The 18561-nt window shown below is 41.6% G+C and overlaps 1 protein-coding gene and 1 pseudogene across 2 annotated transcripts; both read left to right on the forward strand.

Annotated features, from left to right (window-relative positions):
* The first annotated feature begins 482 nt into the window (after positions 1-482).
* On the forward strand, positions 483-11231 carry LOC143435640 (retinol dehydrogenase 7-like). Its single transcript, XM_076919162.1, has 4 exons — positions 483-875; positions 3872-4027; positions 4152-4218; positions 11144-11231. The coding sequence occupies exons 1-4, from the start codon at positions 563-565 to the stop codon at positions 11229-11231; spliced, it is 624 nt and encodes a 207-aa protein (XP_076775277.1). The 5' UTR covers positions 483-562.
* A 557-nt stretch (positions 11232-11788) lies between these two features.
* Positions 11789-15668, forward strand: LOC143435641 (retinol dehydrogenase 16-like; annotated as a pseudogene). Its single transcript, XR_013106135.1, has 5 exons — positions 11789-11819; positions 12106-12245; positions 12333-12364; positions 13510-13673; positions 14297-15668. The product of XR_013106135.1 is annotated as a retinol dehydrogenase 16-like (transcript).
* Positions 15669-18561: the final 2893 nt, after the last annotated feature.

Below are 18561 nucleotides of genomic sequence, written 5' to 3' on the forward strand. Positions count from 1 at the left end.
ACAACAACTGAGCACACTGTGATAAACATTTTGTTTATCCCACATATCTTGTTTGCTGTTTAGTGACTCCAGCTGCTTGGTGCACCTGGTAAAGTGTCTTCAGCTGTGTTCCCCTGCTTGTGCTTATAAATACCCAGGATTTTCTTGCAAGGGAGTTAATGGGAGACAGTTAAGGAGACTTGACTACACACCCTGTTTTGCCTCTAGTCTTTGTGTCTCTTTCCCTTTCTCCTCTCCCCCACTCTCTCTCTTGCTAAACCCTGACCCGCAGACCAGAGCAGCAGAGCAGTCCAGGACATTTTGGCCCCCAAGTGTGGGGCAGCTCAGGCTGGGAAACAGTCAGTGGTATTTTATTTGGCAGTGAGATAGGGAGAGCAAAAGGGCATTGTATGTTTTCAGTTCAAAGGCCATTCAAAGACCAGAAATGCGAGGCATCAATACTTAATGCAGAAAAGTTCACCAAAAAGACTGAAGTCCTCCGAGCCTACACCTGCCTGTGTGAGCAGATGCCAGGTTCATTTTGACTCAGAGTATTTCTTACTGTACTTGACTTCTACAAGCCATGTGGCTCTACCTGGTGGCATTGGTGGGCCTGTGGACACTCCTGCGCTTGTTCAGGGAGAGGCAGGTGGTGAGCCATCTCCATGACAAGTATGTCTTCATCACAGGCTGTGACTCAGGCTTTGGGAACCTGCTGGCCAGACAGCTGGACAGGAGAGGAATGAAGGTGCTGGCAGCATATCTGACAGAGAATGGAGCAGAGCAGCTGAGGAACAAGACATCTGAGAGGCTAGAGACAGTGATTCTTGATGTCACCAAAACAGAGAGTATTGTGGCAGCCACTCAGTGGGTGAAGGAGCTTTTTGGGAAGAGAGGTACCATTGAGATTCCTGTCCCTGTTGTTGGTTTTCTTTCAGTGAGTGAAATGAAGGCCTGTGTAGTTTTGAATCTATTCCTGGTGTGATCAGATTAGATTTGGAGTCACTGCAGACTCTGCTGCTCTCTAACATATCAGTCTGTCCTCTTACCTTTACACTGAAGCCTCCAAGCTCTGTATTCTTTTATCAGCTGGTGCCTCGGGAAGTTTTATGTCCAAATTATTTTCTGTCCTCTTTGTCTTTGTATGTAGAAAGATTGTTGACTGTTGATTCCTAGGTATGAGACAGTGAGGAGGAAGGATAGCCCTGGGTTCCTGGGGTTTGGCCTCTGTGTGAAGGTCATGGGTCAGTTCATCTGCTTTCTCAGTTCTGAAATCTGTTCTTATGCACTGCCTGTGCACCTTCACAGGGAGAGCTATAATCATTGTCATACTTAAGATGAAAGTCAAGGAATGCCTTAGGTCAGAAAAGCTAGGAAGTAGTCTCTCTCTTACACACACACACACACACACACACACACACACACACACACACAAACACACACACACACAGCCATGCACATGCACACTGCCTATCAATTTCCTTCACCCTTTGTGTCTCTTTTTACTATTTGTGTATAAATGCCTCCAACACATCATTGACATTGCTGTGCAGAAAATGGTACTTCTATTAGACAGCAGTTTCAGTCACAAATGTCTTCTTGCTTAGAGGTTAGACAATGTGTCCACTTTCCTTCCTCAGTGCTCGGTCACTGACTCCTTGAGCCTCTGCATGTGTTTCCACAATTTCTGTGAGTTATGTAAGCAGCAGTCCTGTTGTGTCTGGAAGACAGTCTCCTTGGAGTCACCCATCACCTCTGACTCTTAACCTGTTTCTGCCTCCTCATCCTCATAGACCTCTGAGCCTTGAGGGGAGAGGCATGATGAAAGTTTCCTGTTTAGGACTGAGTGTTAATTGTCTATTGCAAGGTACATTCTCCTTGATGGAGACTGATCAAGTCACTGAACTTTGAGTGCCACTAGCAATATGCATTAAGAGTCTTTTTACTGTGTGTTCTCTTAGAATAATAATAATATTTTGTTTCCCCAATAGAGCAATGACTTATCTAGTTTCAGGTTCTTGACCACTCTAGTAGTATCATTATGGATTCCATCTCAGAAAGCATACCTTCAATCTAATGAAAAGTGTTTAGTTACACCCATGACATTGTTGCCTTATAGAACACTGTATCTTAAAGGCAGATCACTGAGGTAGATCACAGACAGGGCTTGTGCCTTGGTAATACTTTTTATTGGAAATTTTATTTACATTTCAGATGCCATCCCCTTTCCCCATATCTCCTCCCTAGAAAACCCCTATCCCATGCCCCCTTCTCCTTTTTGCTTTTATACAATTTTTATATGTTAAACAAAGGCATTATAAGTTTGGTAATGCTCAATATCAATCAGAAGTGCAACCTAATACCTAACCTAGATATATCAGCTGTCTTTGACTGGCGGAGACATGTGAACATCTGCCTCCATGTCTGGACCCCCTCTCTCTTTCTCTCTCATCACCTAGCTCTACCTCTCCTTCTCCTCTTTCCAACCTTACTCCTCCTCTTCCTCTCTGTACTCCTCCCACCTTAGCTCCTCCTACATATCACCCTTCCGGTTAAAATAAAACTTTTATCTCAAAATACAGTTAGAGCATAACTATACCAATTTATGTCCATAAGGGACAAGATAGGCCTAATACCCAGTCCATCATTTTGTTGACTAACCAGAACCTCTGTCATCTCTCCTATACAAAACACTTAGTTCTGAACCTGGCTTTTTTTGTCTTTAGAATGAATGTCAGCTAAAAACCATCCTCTCAAAGTTTTTCTCTCAAAGTAAATAGCAAGGATTGACTATGAGAATATAAGTTTTCAACCCCATCAGAAATCCAGAATGACTGAGTTAACTGAAATCATGGGAAGCACAAAGCATAGCTTCTAAAACTTAGCCAATTTATAGATACTGCTGAACACATCAGTCCCTATACTACAGAACGTTGGAGCATCCAATCTTCAGCCTTCTTGCCCAGGATCATCTGACAGACCTAGTGATGCAGAATTATTAAGGGCTGACTACTCTGTCTTGGCAGATATAATCAGTTGCCTATTCTGCAAGTGTGTTCTTTTCTGGACAGTAATTTGTGTGTAGATGGAAAGAGGCAATTCTTGCCTAGTGACTGTCTCACCACAATTGAAATAACTCCAAAGATGCTCAATTTCTTCTTAGAATCCAAGACAGGAACCTGTCAGGAGCAGACAGGTCTCTAATCAAAGTGAACATTAATACAGAAATGTTTGTAACGTCAATTCTGTGGATTTCTGATGTTTTGAAAACCAACTATCCATGTAAGGTAACCTGGACTGTTGTCTTTTAACTCCTCTCAGCTATTTGTAAAGAAAATATAGAAAACACCCTAACAATAAACTGAAAGCCATGAATTTGCTATAGGCCCTTAACTCACAGTCTAACCATCTCAAAGAAGTTAAAAAAAAAAGTTAAAGAAGGACTGGGTCTAAGCCTTGTATTCCTAAATGTGTTATTCAGGCACAATGCCTATGAGAGTAACAACATTAATGTCATGTTTATATCACTGAGAAGCTGATACCAATAAAAACCTTACATTTGAAATCTATGCCCTTTTCCCCAAGCCTTGAGCAGGCCTGAAAGACCTTGTTTACCTCAGCCCACCAAGTGATAGGATCTAGGTGGAATTACCCACCTTGGCTGCACAGAACACAGAAGCAGAACTGCCCCTGGGCTTGCCTTGAGACATCTCTGACCGTGACCTAGAATGGATTATGGATTATCCCACCCATCTCTGGCTGAAAACAGGAGGGTTTGTGGGTTGGGCCTTCCCCTTTAAATTGAGAGCTGAACATTAAAGCTTTGAACCTTGATCAGAGAATTTTGTCTTGGCTTCATCTCTTCTCGCCCTCTGGCCCCTTTCATTCCCAGCCCCCTTTCAGGTGAATCCAGTTGACTATGGCCGCAGGCGGCTAAAGATTGGCATGCACAATGTGGGACTTGAAAACGGGAGACCAACTGAGGAACGCTGTCGTAGGTGGAGCTCCAAGGAAACCGGAACACGAAGAAGAGTATCCCACGCACTTGGTAAGTAGCAAACAGTACTGATACTAGCGCTAGTTAATGTTTGGAGGCCGTGTTTGCAGGAAGTGTGTTTTAGGGGATATGGTCTAGGTCAGATAGTTGTTCACCCGATGTCTATTTTGTCTAGGAGGTGACAACGAATTATGGGCCAGGAGAATTCTAAACGGGCCCGTAGCCTGTGAGAGCTGCTTCAGGTGAGAGGAGCAGGGTTAGAAGAGATTGGAAAACTAAGAAAACAGGGCACTGAGGAGTAAATATCAACAGCCACCACTACATCTCCTAAAGAAATAGAAAGTGCTAGATCTTGAATATCAGAGAGAGAAAGGGTTTTGAAAAGCAGTTGTTCTCTCTCTGGGGTATTCCAGAAAAAAAGAATGAAAAGTTTGTTTCAGAGCTCTCCTAGGAACAAGAGAAAATTTAGGAGATGTCTTAGATTAAGAGAAACTAAGAGAAATCCTTAGTTCTGCTTTCTTTGTTTATTGTCTTGTCCTTGGTGCACCAATGTCCACGTGTGTCAATTGTCTGTTTTTGTTTCCTTGTCTGAATGAATGAATGGTGTTCTGTTTCATGTTCAAAAAAAAAGATCGTTAAAACTGCTTGATCCAACCCTTGATCTAGTTTACCTTGGTTTTAAAGGCAGTTGTAATGTACACAGCTGAGGTTGATAAGTTGCCCTACACCTGTAGCTAAGAGTTGAGCTGAGCTGGAAAAACCTTTCCAGGAACTGATCATCAGCATAAGCTGCTTTTAAAAGGCCCAGCAGCTTCTTGGCTTCTATGATAAAGAAGAGTTGTCTTTCTTAGAAAAATCTCAGCGATAAGGTGCTTTTTTTCTCTTGAAATTACAGCTAGAAAAGACAAGAAAATTTGGTCTAAATATATAAGATGTGTAGCAACTTTATTGTTGTTTCTGATTGGTTTTAAAAGTGTAAATATGTTCTACATATTTTGGTTATAGATTATTGGCCTATAAGTTATTGGGTTTGATTAAAAATTTATAACTTTGGTAACAAAAAGTTTGCTTAAAACTGGTAACACAGGGTTAGTCATTCAAAAACCAGATGTATAAAAGATTTAAAAGCAATGTCTATTTAATGAGATATTAAATGCTGCACTATCATGCATTCATATATAAGAACTGGCAGCCAAACTTTGTAACGTAAAAGTAATCCACTTGGTGCTGATTTTAGAGAAAATAGATTAAAAATTGGTTTTGTTTCCAAAGATTATGGTTATATGCTAATATTGCAAAAGAAACTTAAAAATGTGGTTAACTGCCAACATTCCTTTGGCTGCAGCTGACAAGCTGTTCAATTGTGGGCTTGAGATATTTTTTGACTAGCTTATGTTTATAGAAGAAAGGCTAGAGCAGGTAGAGTTAAATAAGAGTTAAAAAACAATTGTGGCACAATATGGGCCTACTGACCCCTTCACACAAGCTTTATTGGATACTGTGGTAGAAGCAAATTTAATGCCCAAATATTGGAAAGCTATATGTAAGGCTACTTTGTCAGGAGGAGATTATTTGCTTTGGAGCTCAAAATGGCGTGATACCAGTAAGAAAACCACCATGATGAATGCCCAGGCAGACAATGCAGATTGGGATATTAACATGCTTCTATGAGAAGGTTAATGTGAAGGTAATGCTAGTCAGGTTAAACTGCCTGCAGGAGTGTATGCACAGATTGCAATGGCTGCCTGTTGTGCTTGAAATCAATTACCTACTAAGGGAGATCTTAGTGGAAATTTATTCAGTGTTAAACAGGGTTCTGAAGAACCATTCCAGAAATTTGTGGACAGGTTGCTGAAAGCAGCTGGTAGAATTTTTGGAGATCCTCAAACAGGAATTCCTTTTGTTACACATTTGGCTTATGAGAATGCTAATGCAGCCTGTTGCACAAAGCAAAGACAGACTTACATGCATACATTCGTCTTTGCACTAAAATTGGGCCCTCTTACCATCAGGGTCTGTCCATGGCTGCTGCGTTACAAGGGACCACTCTACAAGTAATGCTTGCACAGAACCATAAAGATAAAAGATGTTTTAAAATGTGGAGATTCAAGTCATTCTGCTCAGCTTGCTTGATGAATAGATACCCCAAGGCTATGTATTCTGCAATATACAATACTCAAAACAAATTTTAGTATCAAGATAATTTTTGTTTGAATTCTGGAATCTAGTCTTCTGGCAGCCTGCCACTGTCATGTCTAATCCATATAATCTGGGAGTTTCTATGAGGGTGTGCTCCCACCATTCTCCCATTTTCTCCTTCCTGCTCTCAAATTTCCCAATATTAGGGAATCCAAACTTTCAGGCACCAAGGCCCTCCACTTCCACTGATGCCTAACCCCTTACCCCATCCTGCCTCCTACAATTACTATGAGGGTGTGCCCCCAACATTCTCTCATTCCCGCTTCCCTATTCTTGCAATTCCCCAACATTAGGGAATCTAAACTTTCAGCTACCAAGGCTGTCCACTTCCACTGATGCCTGGCAAAGCCACCCTCAAATACCTGTACAGGTGGAGCCATGAGTCCCTCCCTTTGTGTTCTCTGGCTGGAGATTTTAGAATGGCTACTCCAGCTTTGTCGCGCCCTGCTTGTCCAGCAAGGAAGACGCGACAAAACGGATCCTTCTCAACAGCCTTTATTGTGGAAGCACTCTTTTAGATTTCTTGGGAGAGACTACCTCGAATGCCCAGGACGGGCTGCTTATATACCCCCAGCCCTGGGCGTGGCAAAGTGCATGGAGGTGTCCGATTGGTCAATTTGCAATGCCTCATTAGCATACTCATTAGCATACCCCGCCCAGGAGGGGGTGATTGGTCAGGTTCTTGGTACCCTAGTGGTACCTCATTTGCATGCCCCGTTCGGGAGGGGCTGGAGCCAAATTGAACTGAGCATGTGCAGGCCTCTGGTAGTTCCTACCAGAGCCTAGGCAGGCGCCATCTTGGATTGCCGCCTGAGAGCGGCTGGCGCATGCAAATGTGTGCCCTTAGCCCGCAGAGTTGAAGCAGCACAGCTTTGTTTTAGTCAGCCATGTCAACTCTGTGGTGCCATTTTATTCAGCCACATAAGGTTGGCGGCCTACACAGCTTGTTTCTTAGGACCATTTGCTTGAAAAATTGTTTTCTAGCCTTTTACTCTAAGGTGGAGTCTGTCTTTGTCTCTGAGGTGGGTTTCCTGTATGCAGCAAAATGCTGGGTCCTGTTTATGTATCCAGTCCATGAGCCTATGTGTTTTAATTGGGGAATTGAGTCCACTGATGTTAAGAGGTATTAAGAAATAGTGCTTGTTGCTTCCTGTTATTTTTGCTTAATATTAGAGGTGAAGTTATCTTCGTGTGGCTATCTTCTTTTGGATTTGTTGGAAGAGGGTTACTTTCTTGCTCTTTCTAGGGTATAATTTCCCTCCTTGTATTGCATATTGGAGCTTTCCTGCTCTTACCCTTTGTAATGCTGGGTTTGTGGAAAGATATTGTATACATTTGGTTTTGTCATGGAATATCTTGGTTTCTCCATCTATGGTAATTGAGAGTTTTGCTGGGTACTGTAGCCTGGGCTGGCATTTGTGTTCTCTTAGGGTCTGTATGACATGTGTCCAGCATCTAGGTTTTATAGTATCTGGTGAGAAGTCTGGTGTAATTCTGATAGGTCTGCCTTTATGTTACTTGACCTTTTTCCTTTACTGCATTTAATATTCTTTCTTTGTTTTGTGCACTTGGTGTTTTGATTATTATGTGATGGGAGTTATTTCTTTTTTGGTCATTTCTGCAAACATCAAAGTGTACATCTCTGTATTTGATATCAAAGCCATCTTTAGATCTCCAACTCCTTCTTCATCATTTTTACTGCAACAAACTTCTTTCTTATGGGCTGGATCTACTTCCTACTATCAGCTTTCCTCAGCAGATATCCTATGACTCTAGCAACTTGAACATCTTGAGGTCTCCAAGGCAACTTCAATATTCAAGCTTTTTGTTTCAGTGCCTTTGATCCACACATGATCTTCTGGGCTCTTCCAAAGAACTTGAGTCACATCTGAAGCTCTGCCCTCTGTACAACTCTAGGCTCTGATTGACACTACTCCACTGCTGCTGCTGTTCTTGGAGATCATCCTATAGTACTGACATCTCTAATACATTGGGATCTTCTCCTGCAACTAGGCTTCAGCAAAAGTCTCTCATGGGCTCTCTTCATTGGGCCAGACCTCAACTTGGATTTAAAAAATCCAAGTGAAAACAGTAACCAAGTAATGATAACACCTAATATCATATAATTCCTTGTTTAATGGCAAACACATTAACAGTATGTTTAGTCGGGGTTGGAGGGCTCTAACCCTAAAGTCACCGCTTCCTTAATCTGTTTATCTCCTTGAACACAAAATTCACTTTCTTTTCACTATCTGGTGTCTTTTTATTACTTGAACCATATATTTTATATTTTTTTCTATCCTGATATTCTTGACCAAAATGCTCATCATGAGACTTGACCTGAGAACAAAGTCTCTCTTGGGCTTTGTTTGTCAATTCTGATAGGTCTAATTCAATTAGGTCGCTTGGGCTTCCTCTGACAATGCAATTAATATAAATCACTTTACCTTGGCCTCAGGTGACCTCTTCAAGCAACCTTAAAAAGCAACCACATTCTTCAACATAATATCACAAAAGCTGTCACTCAGTCACATATTAAAATTCTTCTTCCCTGAAACATCTAGAGCTAGTCTTCCAAAGTTAAAATCATACTCAGCAACAAATTCTTTCATATTTGTATGAAGACCAGTAATTATTAATTTTTACTTAAAGCATTCCAAATCCACTTTCCCAATTCCACATTCTTCCACATAACAGCATGGTCAGGCCTATCACAGCAAAGCACAGACATGGTATCAACTTCTGTTTTAATTAAGATTACTCCTATGAACAAATACCATGACCAAGGCAATTCTTAGAAGGATAACACTTACTTGCACCTGGATTACAGGGTAAGATATTCAGTCCATTATGAAGGCAGGACTTTGGCAGCATCTAGGCAGGCAGGTTGCAGGACAAGCTGAGAGTTCTACATCTTGTTCAGAAGGCAAACTGGAGAAGACTGGTTTACATGGATCCAGGATGAGTATCTTATAGCCTATGCCCACACTGATACACTTCTTCCAACAAGGACATACCTCCTAATAGCACCAATCCATGGGTTTAGTATATTCAAACCACCACAGTTATAAATAGCCTTACCTGAGAGAAAAGATTTGAGAGGATGGTTTTCAGCTGACATTCATTCTAAAGCCAAGTAAAAGGCCAGGTTCAGAACTAAGTCTTTTAGTTAAGAGAGATGACAGAGGTTCTGGTTAGTCAACAAAATGATGGACTGAGTATTAGTTCTATCTTGTCCGTTACTGACACCAATTGGTATAGTTATGCTCTATTTTGAGAGAAAAGTTTTATTTTAACCGGAAAGGTGATATGTAGGAGGAGCTAAAGTGGGAGGAGTGAGTGGGGGAAGAGAAAGAGAAGAGGAGCTAGAAGACAAGAGAGAGAGAGAGAGAGAGAGAGAGAGAGAGAGAGAGAGAGAGAGATAGTGAGGGGGAGAGAGAGAGAAACATGGAGGCAGATGTTCGCATGTCTTTGCCAATCAAAGATGGTTGATATATCTAGGTTGGGTATTGGGTTACACTTCTGATTGTATGGGCATCTTGTTATTGAGCATTACCAAACTTATAAAGCACTTGATTAACATTAAAAAATTGTATAAAAGCAAAAAGGAGGAGGGGGGATGGGATAGGGATCTTCTAGGGGAAGGGAAATGGGGTAAGGGAATGGCATCTGAAATGTAAATAAAATATCAAATAAATAAATAAATAAATAGCCTAACTATCACGTTTAGAGAGCAGCTGGTAGCCTTGAGCAAAGACTGATGGGGATTTGGAGGCTGTGGTGGTTTAAGTATGCCTAGCCCAAAGAGTGACACTATTTGGACATGTCGGTGTCATGGATTAGGTGTGCCACTGTGGGCTTGGGCTTTAATAACCTCATCTTAGGGCCTGGAAGCCAGTCTTATCTTAGGTGCCTTCCAAATTAGAGGAGGGACAAATGTGACCATTTTATGTCAGTGGAATATTTATGTGACATGTGTTCACATTGAGAGTGGAAAATCTTTCCTTTTCGTTGTTAGCAAAGATTGTCACCTCCATTGTCCTATCCCTGGATGTCTCAGTTAGGGTTTTGACTCTTGTTAAAAAAAAAAACAGCATTACCAAAAACAAGTTGTTCTAAGAAAGGTTTTATATAGGTTACATTACCACATCAATGTTCATCACAAATGGAACTTGGAATACAACTCAAATTTGGAAGGAACCTGTCTGTGGATGCTAATGCAGAGGACGTGGAGAGGTGCTGCTCACTGGCTTGCTATGCATGGATTTCTCAGCCTGCTTTCTTATAGAACCCAGGACTGGCAGCCCAGTGATGACACCATCCACATTGGGCTAAACCCTCCTTAGATTAGTAATTGAGAAGATGCCTTACAGCTGGATCTTATGAAGGCATTTTCTGAACTAATGCACCTTCCTCTCTAATGACTCTAGCTTATGTCAAATTTTCACAAAACCAGCCAATAGTTTGTGTTTTGAAAGCATCTGAGGAGTGTTGATCAATGTTGATCTTCATCAGTATATGTTGATCAATTATTTTGTTCAAGGACTGCTTCAGCAGAGCTGAAAAGCTCTGTTTTCCAAATCTCCCACAATTAAGGTTTCAATTGTTTGTTTCCCAACCAAATTTCCTTCAGAGTTTAAATTTGTCTTTTCTTTCTTTTTTTTTTGTGTTTTCCTCTGTTCCTTTTTTTGCTTATGACTATTCTGTTTTATTATTATACTAAGGAATGATAAGAGAAATATTTTTTTCCTTATTACTACCTTCCTTGGCCACTTAAAAGACACAGTTAGTGTGGTGTAACTGCTCAGAGTAATGCATAGATACAACTGTCTGCATCTGACTTCTATATATATGAAGTGATGCCATGACTGTGGTAAGCCTTATAGATGGAACATTGCATTTGGGTGTGCACATGGTTAAAGGTTTTGACTGTTATCATCATGTCATTAAATCTGCTGTGTTCTATAGCAGTCATGTGCTAGAAAAGGAGCTGAGATACTATATCTATATCCACAGGTACCAGGAGCAGGAGAACTCTGGGAGAGCCCATGCCTAGTGATTCACATAATTTTTTATTGGATATTTTATTTACATTTCAGATGCCATCCCCTTTCCCCATTTCCCCTCCCTAGAAAACCCCTATCCCATACCCCCTTTTCCTTTTTCCTTTTATACAATTTTTTAATAATGTTAATCAAAGGCTTTATAAGTTTGGTAATGCTCAATCAGAAGTGTAACCCAATACCCAACCTAGATATATCAACTATCTTTGACTGGTAGAAACCCGTGAACATCTCCCTCCATGTCCCCCCTCTTTTTTGCTCTCTTTCTCTCTCTCATCACCTAGCTTCTCCTCTCCATCTTCTCCTCCTCTCCTTATTTCTTCTCTTCCTCTCAGTACTCCTCCCACCTTAGCTCCTCCTACATATCACACTTTCTTTTATAATAAAACTTTTCTCTCAAAACACAATTAGAGCATAATTATGCCAATTTGTACCTGTGAGGTACAAGATAGTTCTAATACCCAGTCTATCATTTTGTTGACTAACCAGAACCTCTGTCAGGTAAAAGAATAAAATCTCTGCCAAGATAGCATCAACTTGTTAAACCCAAATGTACTTTCATTGTTTCCAGACTAACAAAGGTGAGCCCTGTTTCTATCATCTGTTCTTAAACTTAGCAAGTGAGAAGGGACTGCTGTCTGATTCCCAGGTAGAGAGCAGTGCCAAGAAGTCTTAGGGGATGATGGTATCCATGCTGTGAGCCACTAGGCTCAGGAATGAGTTCCCTGGTTGTATGGATACCTTGCTCTTATTCCTTGCATTCTATTGTTCAGCAAACACTTGTCATAGTGGTCTTACTGTGTTAAATGTGCATGTCATCCACAGTTAAACCTGTGTTGTGTGACTGTCTTTTCTCACTGTTCCCAGGACTCTGGGGCCTGGTCAACAATGCTGGCATCTCCATTGACTCGGGTCCCAATCAGTGGTTGAATAAAGAAAGCTTTGCAAGTGTACTGGATGTGAACCTGTTGGGCATGATCGAGGTGACTCTGAGCATGCTGCCCTTAGTGAGGAAGGCAAGGGGCTGTGTGGTCAATGTCTCCAGCATCATGGGTTGAGTGTCTTTGGCTGCAGGAGGTTATTTTATCTCCAAGTTTGGTGTAGAGGCCTTCTTGGACTCCCTCAGGTACTGGGAGGAAAAGGGTACCCCAAGGGACCTTTGGGAGGGTTTTATTTACTCACACACTTTAAGTTACATTGATGAGAGGACACTCATATTCTGCATCTCTCTCATCTTCCTCTCACTTAATCCTTCACTGGACAGCACATTTCCATGTCTCTAGAAGAGGATATGACTTAGATATTTGTTGAGTTTATATTGTTTTATTAAAAAGGAGAAAGTGCATTGGGGGATATTACTAAGAATCCAGAACCCTTATCTCTAGATGCTAAGCATATTTTTTTACTGGGGTGAATATCTCTTTTAATTCCCTAGATAGAAATCAGGCCTTCTTTTACAATAAATACATTGTAGCATAACTTATGTGATTCTATCAGGACCTAAAGACCATGGCAACTAAGAGAATAAAAGAGGAGTCAAAGAAGAACTTCCTGTATTGTTGCCATAGCCAGTCAGTTGTGTTGATCATGCTAGTCATTAACTTTGCTGAAGGTCCTGCAGCAGGATTGGACTGCATCAGAACAATCATGAGATCCTGGAACCTGAAACCTGTATGTGTAGGCCAAATATGTAAAGGAATGTGATCACCATGTGGGCAGACTTACACTTCTGGAGAACTGGAGAGTGCAGAATCCTATTTATTTTGTGTTGTTGGCAATGCAACCCTTCCAAGGGATAGAACCAGGGCAGCCATTTGAGACAAGAAACAGAAAACCTGCCAATGTGAGGGAGTTGGAGGCAGGAGGTTGTTCTCTGGAGACAACAGCAGAAATAAAGTGAGAGATGTCCTTAAAACTTCCTGGGACAGATGTGGGACAGATGGAAACTTATTAGTAAGGTGGAGGTGACTTAGAGAAGGACTGGGATCCTATGGTCCGTACTCCTTGGAGAAAGGAGTTACTTATTCAGTGCCATAGACCAGAATGTCTAGTTTTAAGGCAGTGAGCTACAAACAAATAATACTTAGTGTGACCTATAAGAGCACAGAGGCAATGTTCTTATCACAAAATCCTTGGCCATTTCCTTCACATCTGAGATCCAAAACGTGTGACATTTCTTCACAACAGGCTCTTCTTGGCATGCAACTGTAGTATTATTAAGGTGTCCTCACTGGAAGACCTCTGAAGTCTTGACATCTGATTGTCTTGCAGGAGGGAACTCTCCTATTTTGGGGTGAAGGTGGCTATTATAGAGCCTGGCTCCCTCCTGACTGCTATGAGCAATAGTGCCAGATTATCTTCAAATGTCCAGATGCTGTGGGATCAGACCAGCTCAGAAATCAAGGAGATCTATGGCAAGAAGTACCTGGAATCCTGTAAGTGAGCTCTGAAGACTGGAGCCAAGCACAGTCCTGAACACTTAATCGTCTGCTCATTTTAGCAGTTCCATTATCATGCTCCTTATGCTCAAAGAACAGGAATTTAGATCCATGTACTTGAGGTATTGGGCAGTTGGTGTATGAGGCCATAAAGGAGTTCTTGTCTGTCAGGACGTGGTGCTATGTTACCTCTGATCCTCTCATGAGAACTTCCTGTGACAGACGTGGGATAGATGGAGACTTACCACTGAGGTGAAGGTGACTTAGAGAAGGCGTGTGGTCCTTTACATCTGCAACTTTTGTAGCAAGGTGTACCTTACTCACTGCCATAAACCAGAATGTTTAGTTTTAATGAAGTAAGCTAAAAATAACTATTAATTGAATTCAGGGATGGGAGGCCATATAAGACCAGCACTTTTCATTAGTGGAGATGCAGGTGACTGAGTGCAAAAGTTTCCTGAAGATTGTTTGTGATCCTCTGAGGAACTGGAACAGGCTAGGCCTGGGTTTCAGACACATGGATTCTCCCACACAGGAAACAGAAGTTCACTTTTATGCTCATGTCAGACAGTAGTGATGTGATCTGAATAATCACCTTAATCTTTCTTCATGCTGCATAGATCTGAAAACACTAACGGGATTAGACCAGAGGTGCAACAAGGACCTGTCTTTGGTGACAGACTGCATGGAGCATGCTCTGACTGCCTGTCACCCTCGCACCTGATACTCGGCTGGTTGGGATGCCAAGCTCTTCTACCTCCCCTTGAGCTACCTGCCCACCTCTCTTGTGGATGCCCTTCACTACTGGACTTCTCCAAAGCCTGAGAAAGCTCTCTAAAATCTTTATGTATGTGGATCCTTGGTGAGATGTAGGTACAGTGTAAGGGAGGGAATACACAGAAGAAGGCAAGATGGCATAGAAAGGAAGGTCACTGTCCTAGGGTTCTTTATTCTACTAATTTTCCTGTGATACTACTCACGACTGATTATGACCAAGGAAATAGCCAAAGAATTCTTCCAATGGATTCAGATATAGAAGTGCTGGCTGTTGTTCAGGCTCTGAGCATCATGAGCATCATGGTGGATCCAAACAAATGAGGAAGTTGGGACCAGCTTGTGCCAATCACTGCCCTATGTCCTCCTCTTAAGAAAATACCCATGCCCCTTTAAGTTTCTACCCCTATGCAGCATGGAAGTGTCCCTGCTCTGAATTCACCTATGACCATCGTGTGGGGTATGAGAGGAGTCACTAACAATGCCATCACTCATGCCCTCCATTCAGGTTTGCAGGACCTGAATGGGAGTTTTAGTCTGTGGTGGTGAGACTCCAGCACGCGATAGTGACATCAATCTTTCATTTATTTTAAAGTCATGGCCTTCTTAAGGTGACTCTTATTTTTTTGACCAAATATGAGGTGAAATGTGTTCTGCCATTTAAGCTCTGGCTTTACCATTTAGTAGGGTTTGGATCACAGAGGTAAGGGGAATGTCTTAAGAAGGGTTGGCACAGGGCAGCAGACTTTCTTGACTGTGTCATCCTTTCCAGTCACTGGGTTGGGAAGAATTTCTCTCTACTCAAAACTTAACAGCAACACATAAGGCAGAAGACTGTGCATGCAAGTCCATAAACATAATTTACCCTTAGACCTCAGCCTCAGCTTCAGCCTCATCATTCCCTTCTTGCTGACTCACTAAGTGAGCATCCCTTCCTGCCATCTCACTAACTGACCATGTAGACAGTACTTTCTCAGCACTGGTCTTTCATATTTGGAACAACATATTTGTAAAAGAGGAAGGGTCTTGAATTTGCCATGACACCTGAGACCTGGCTGTTCCTGGTGCTAGGTTGGTGAATCTCAAGAGTATGCTGAGCAGGCAAAGCATATGTGGAGGAGACAGAGAATCCTGGGCTCATTGCAGACTTACCCTTGGAGAGACTTTTATAGATGGCTGATTCCTCTTCTCTCAGTAGAAATCTGGGGGCCAAGGAGCTACAGGAGAATTTTGTATCTAAACAATATTTTCTGATTCTGTGAAAATTGAAATTCTTCTATCATATAATGTGTCTGGTCATTCATTTTACCTATGTTATTTTGAATGGTTTTTTTTTAGAACCTTTGAGTGTATGTTTGTGTACCTGTATGTATATGTGTGGGATGATCCTCAGAGGTGAGAAGGAAGATGAGGGCCACTGGTTATAAGAAGTTTTGTGCCATACAATTTGGGTGTCAGGAAATGACTTTGGGTTCTATAGAAGAGCAGAAAGCTCTCTTGATGGCTGACTCATTTCTCCTAAAAATGTATTTATATTATATTTTCTACAATTTTATTTGAGATCTCTCAATGCATGGAAGGTGTACTGGCTGTTATTGTGTTAACTTGATACAACCTGCAGTTATCGTATAGAAAGCTGTTTCAGTTAAGGAAATGCTTTTATAAGATTTAGCTTTACAGCATTTTCTCAATTAATGATTAAGGATGGAGAGCTCCCTGTGGGTGGTACCATCTCTGAGTTGGTAGTTTTGGTTTCTATGGGAAAGCAAGATGACCAATCCAGGGTAAGCAAGCTAGTAAATAACATACCTCCATGGATTCTGCATCAGCTCATGCTTCCTGACCTGCTTGAGCTTCAGTCCTGACTTTTCTTGGTGATCAATAGCAACTTGGAAGTTTAAGCTCCCCAATTTTCTTCTTGGTCATGATGTTTGTGCAGGAATAGAAACCTTGACTAAGACAAATTGGTACCAGGAGTTGGGTATTCCTATTCTAACCTGACCATGTTTTGGGAAGGACTGTAGAAAGACTTTAGAACTTTGGCCTAGAAGAGCCATCCAGTGTTAAGAGTTCTGTAGGGTGTTCTGTAGGAGCTGGAAGATAATGTTGAGAACAGTGCAAAGAATGGAGGCCTGGCTTGTGACATTACAGAGAGAAGGTTAATGACTCTAGTCAGTACAATTACTGTTTTGATTGTGAAGATTCTTTAGTTTTGGTTAGCTGGGGCTGAAGAATCAGCTATGGTTAACAAGATACCCATACTACTAAAGCAAATCTTTTGCATTACTGGGAATATTGATGCTGGTTAGCTGGAGCTAAGAAATTACTGGTGAATAAGAAGAGTATTGCTGTCCTGGACTTAGCTGCCCCACACTTGGGGCCAAAAATATCCTGGACTGCTCTGCTGCTCCAGTCAGTAGGTCAGGGTCTACCAAGAGGGAGAGTGGGGGGAACCAAAGTGAGTGGTCAAGTTTCATTTACTGTATCCCTCTTATTGTCTCTCTCTTATTCTCTCTCTCTCTCTTATTGTCTCCTCTCTCTATTATTGTCTCCTCCTAGTGCATAGAAATCCTGAGTATTTATAAGCACAAGCAGGGGAACACAGCTGAAGACTCTTTACCATGTGCACCATGCAGCTGGGATCACTAAGCAGCAAAACAAGATATGTGCAATAAACAAGATGTTTATCAGAGTGTGCTTCAGCTGTTATAGGCTGTTGAAAAACAAGTCTCTTATCAGGGTATGTGGTTCCAGATTGCTGCAAAGTTGATAGCTGCTTTCTGCTAAAAGTCGGCTCCCAACAGGTCCCCTTTTTAATTTTTTTCAAAAGGGAAGGCTGGGAAAACTTATGGAAACCGTGCCTGCATTAGGTCAGAACAAATGACCCCAGCCTCCCTTAAGATGCTGAGGCTTCCCTGTTAGGGGCAAGGATCTTGAAGTGTTCTCTTACTTGTCATTGACTATCCAGCTTAGTGCATAAATTAGGGGTTAATCCTCGTCAGTCTTGGTGACAGAGGTTTTAGAGTCCTTTACTTCCAGCCTGTGATAGCAGACCTGTATGGGTTTCATTTGAACAGTGTCTATTTGTTGTTGTACAAAAGCCATCAGTCTGTTGAACAGCATGAACCCAAGAGACAAGAAACTTAATGCCAAAATAGTTGGTATAAAAGCAACACTCTTTTTAAGGGCAACACACAACTCCCCTGTTACACAAGTAAAAGCTCTAAGCCTTGTACCCACAAATTTCCAATAGAAGAAATTATACCAATGAAATCCTTGAATTTGCATCAGCTTAGTAACAATTATACAGATTTCTACCAATAGGTTATGGCTGTGTAATCAATTTTAGCTCTTTCTCCCTGTTCCAATAAAACCATTACTTTTCCCAAGAAAGACAGCCTAATATTAACCACCTCCATCCCCAAGTCCAGGGAATTGGGGTGCCAACTCTTCATTAACTTCTTCAAGCTGAATATGGGCATTGAGATATTAGAAGAGGGATGAGGGGGAAGGGTAAATTGATAAGTCTCTGATGTCTGTCTTAACTGCATCCAGCTGGAAGTCGAGGGTATAAGGTGAACATGTAGGTGATTAGATTCATTCACCAAGGCTGTGTATTCTGTAATATACAAATCTCAAAACAAATTTTAGTATCAAGATAATTATTTTGTTTGATTCTCTGGAATCTAGTCTTCTGGAGGCCTACCTCTGTCATTTCTGATCCATATAATTCTGGAAGATATAACTACTACCTAAATGACCTCTTCTGAAAACACATAAAAAACATTTTCTCCCAAATCTGTCTATCCTTTCGCCAGTAACCAGGAAAGCCTTTATATTGACCTTTTATCCAGAGGAAAAATATAACTATACAACTCAGAATCATGTTGCCACCAGGCTCTGCTCTACCTGGCTTGAGACAAAAGACTTACAAATATCTGAATAGTTACTATGTTGTGGCCTGCTCCACTCTGCCTGGTTTGGCCTTTCAAAGGCTGTGATTAAAGGCATATGCCACCACTGCCTGGCTTCAAACAGCCACTCCCGTTTTCCGGTCAGGGTCTAGAGAGAGAGAGTGGGGATAAGGAGAAGAGACGCAAGGAATGAAGAC

The sequence above is a fragment of the Arvicanthis niloticus genome, chromosome 22, assembly GCF_011762505.2.
Source record: "Arvicanthis niloticus isolate mArvNil1 chromosome 22, mArvNil1.pat.X, whole genome shotgun sequence".
NCBI lineage: Eukaryota > Metazoa > Chordata > Mammalia > Rodentia > Muridae > Arvicanthis > Arvicanthis niloticus.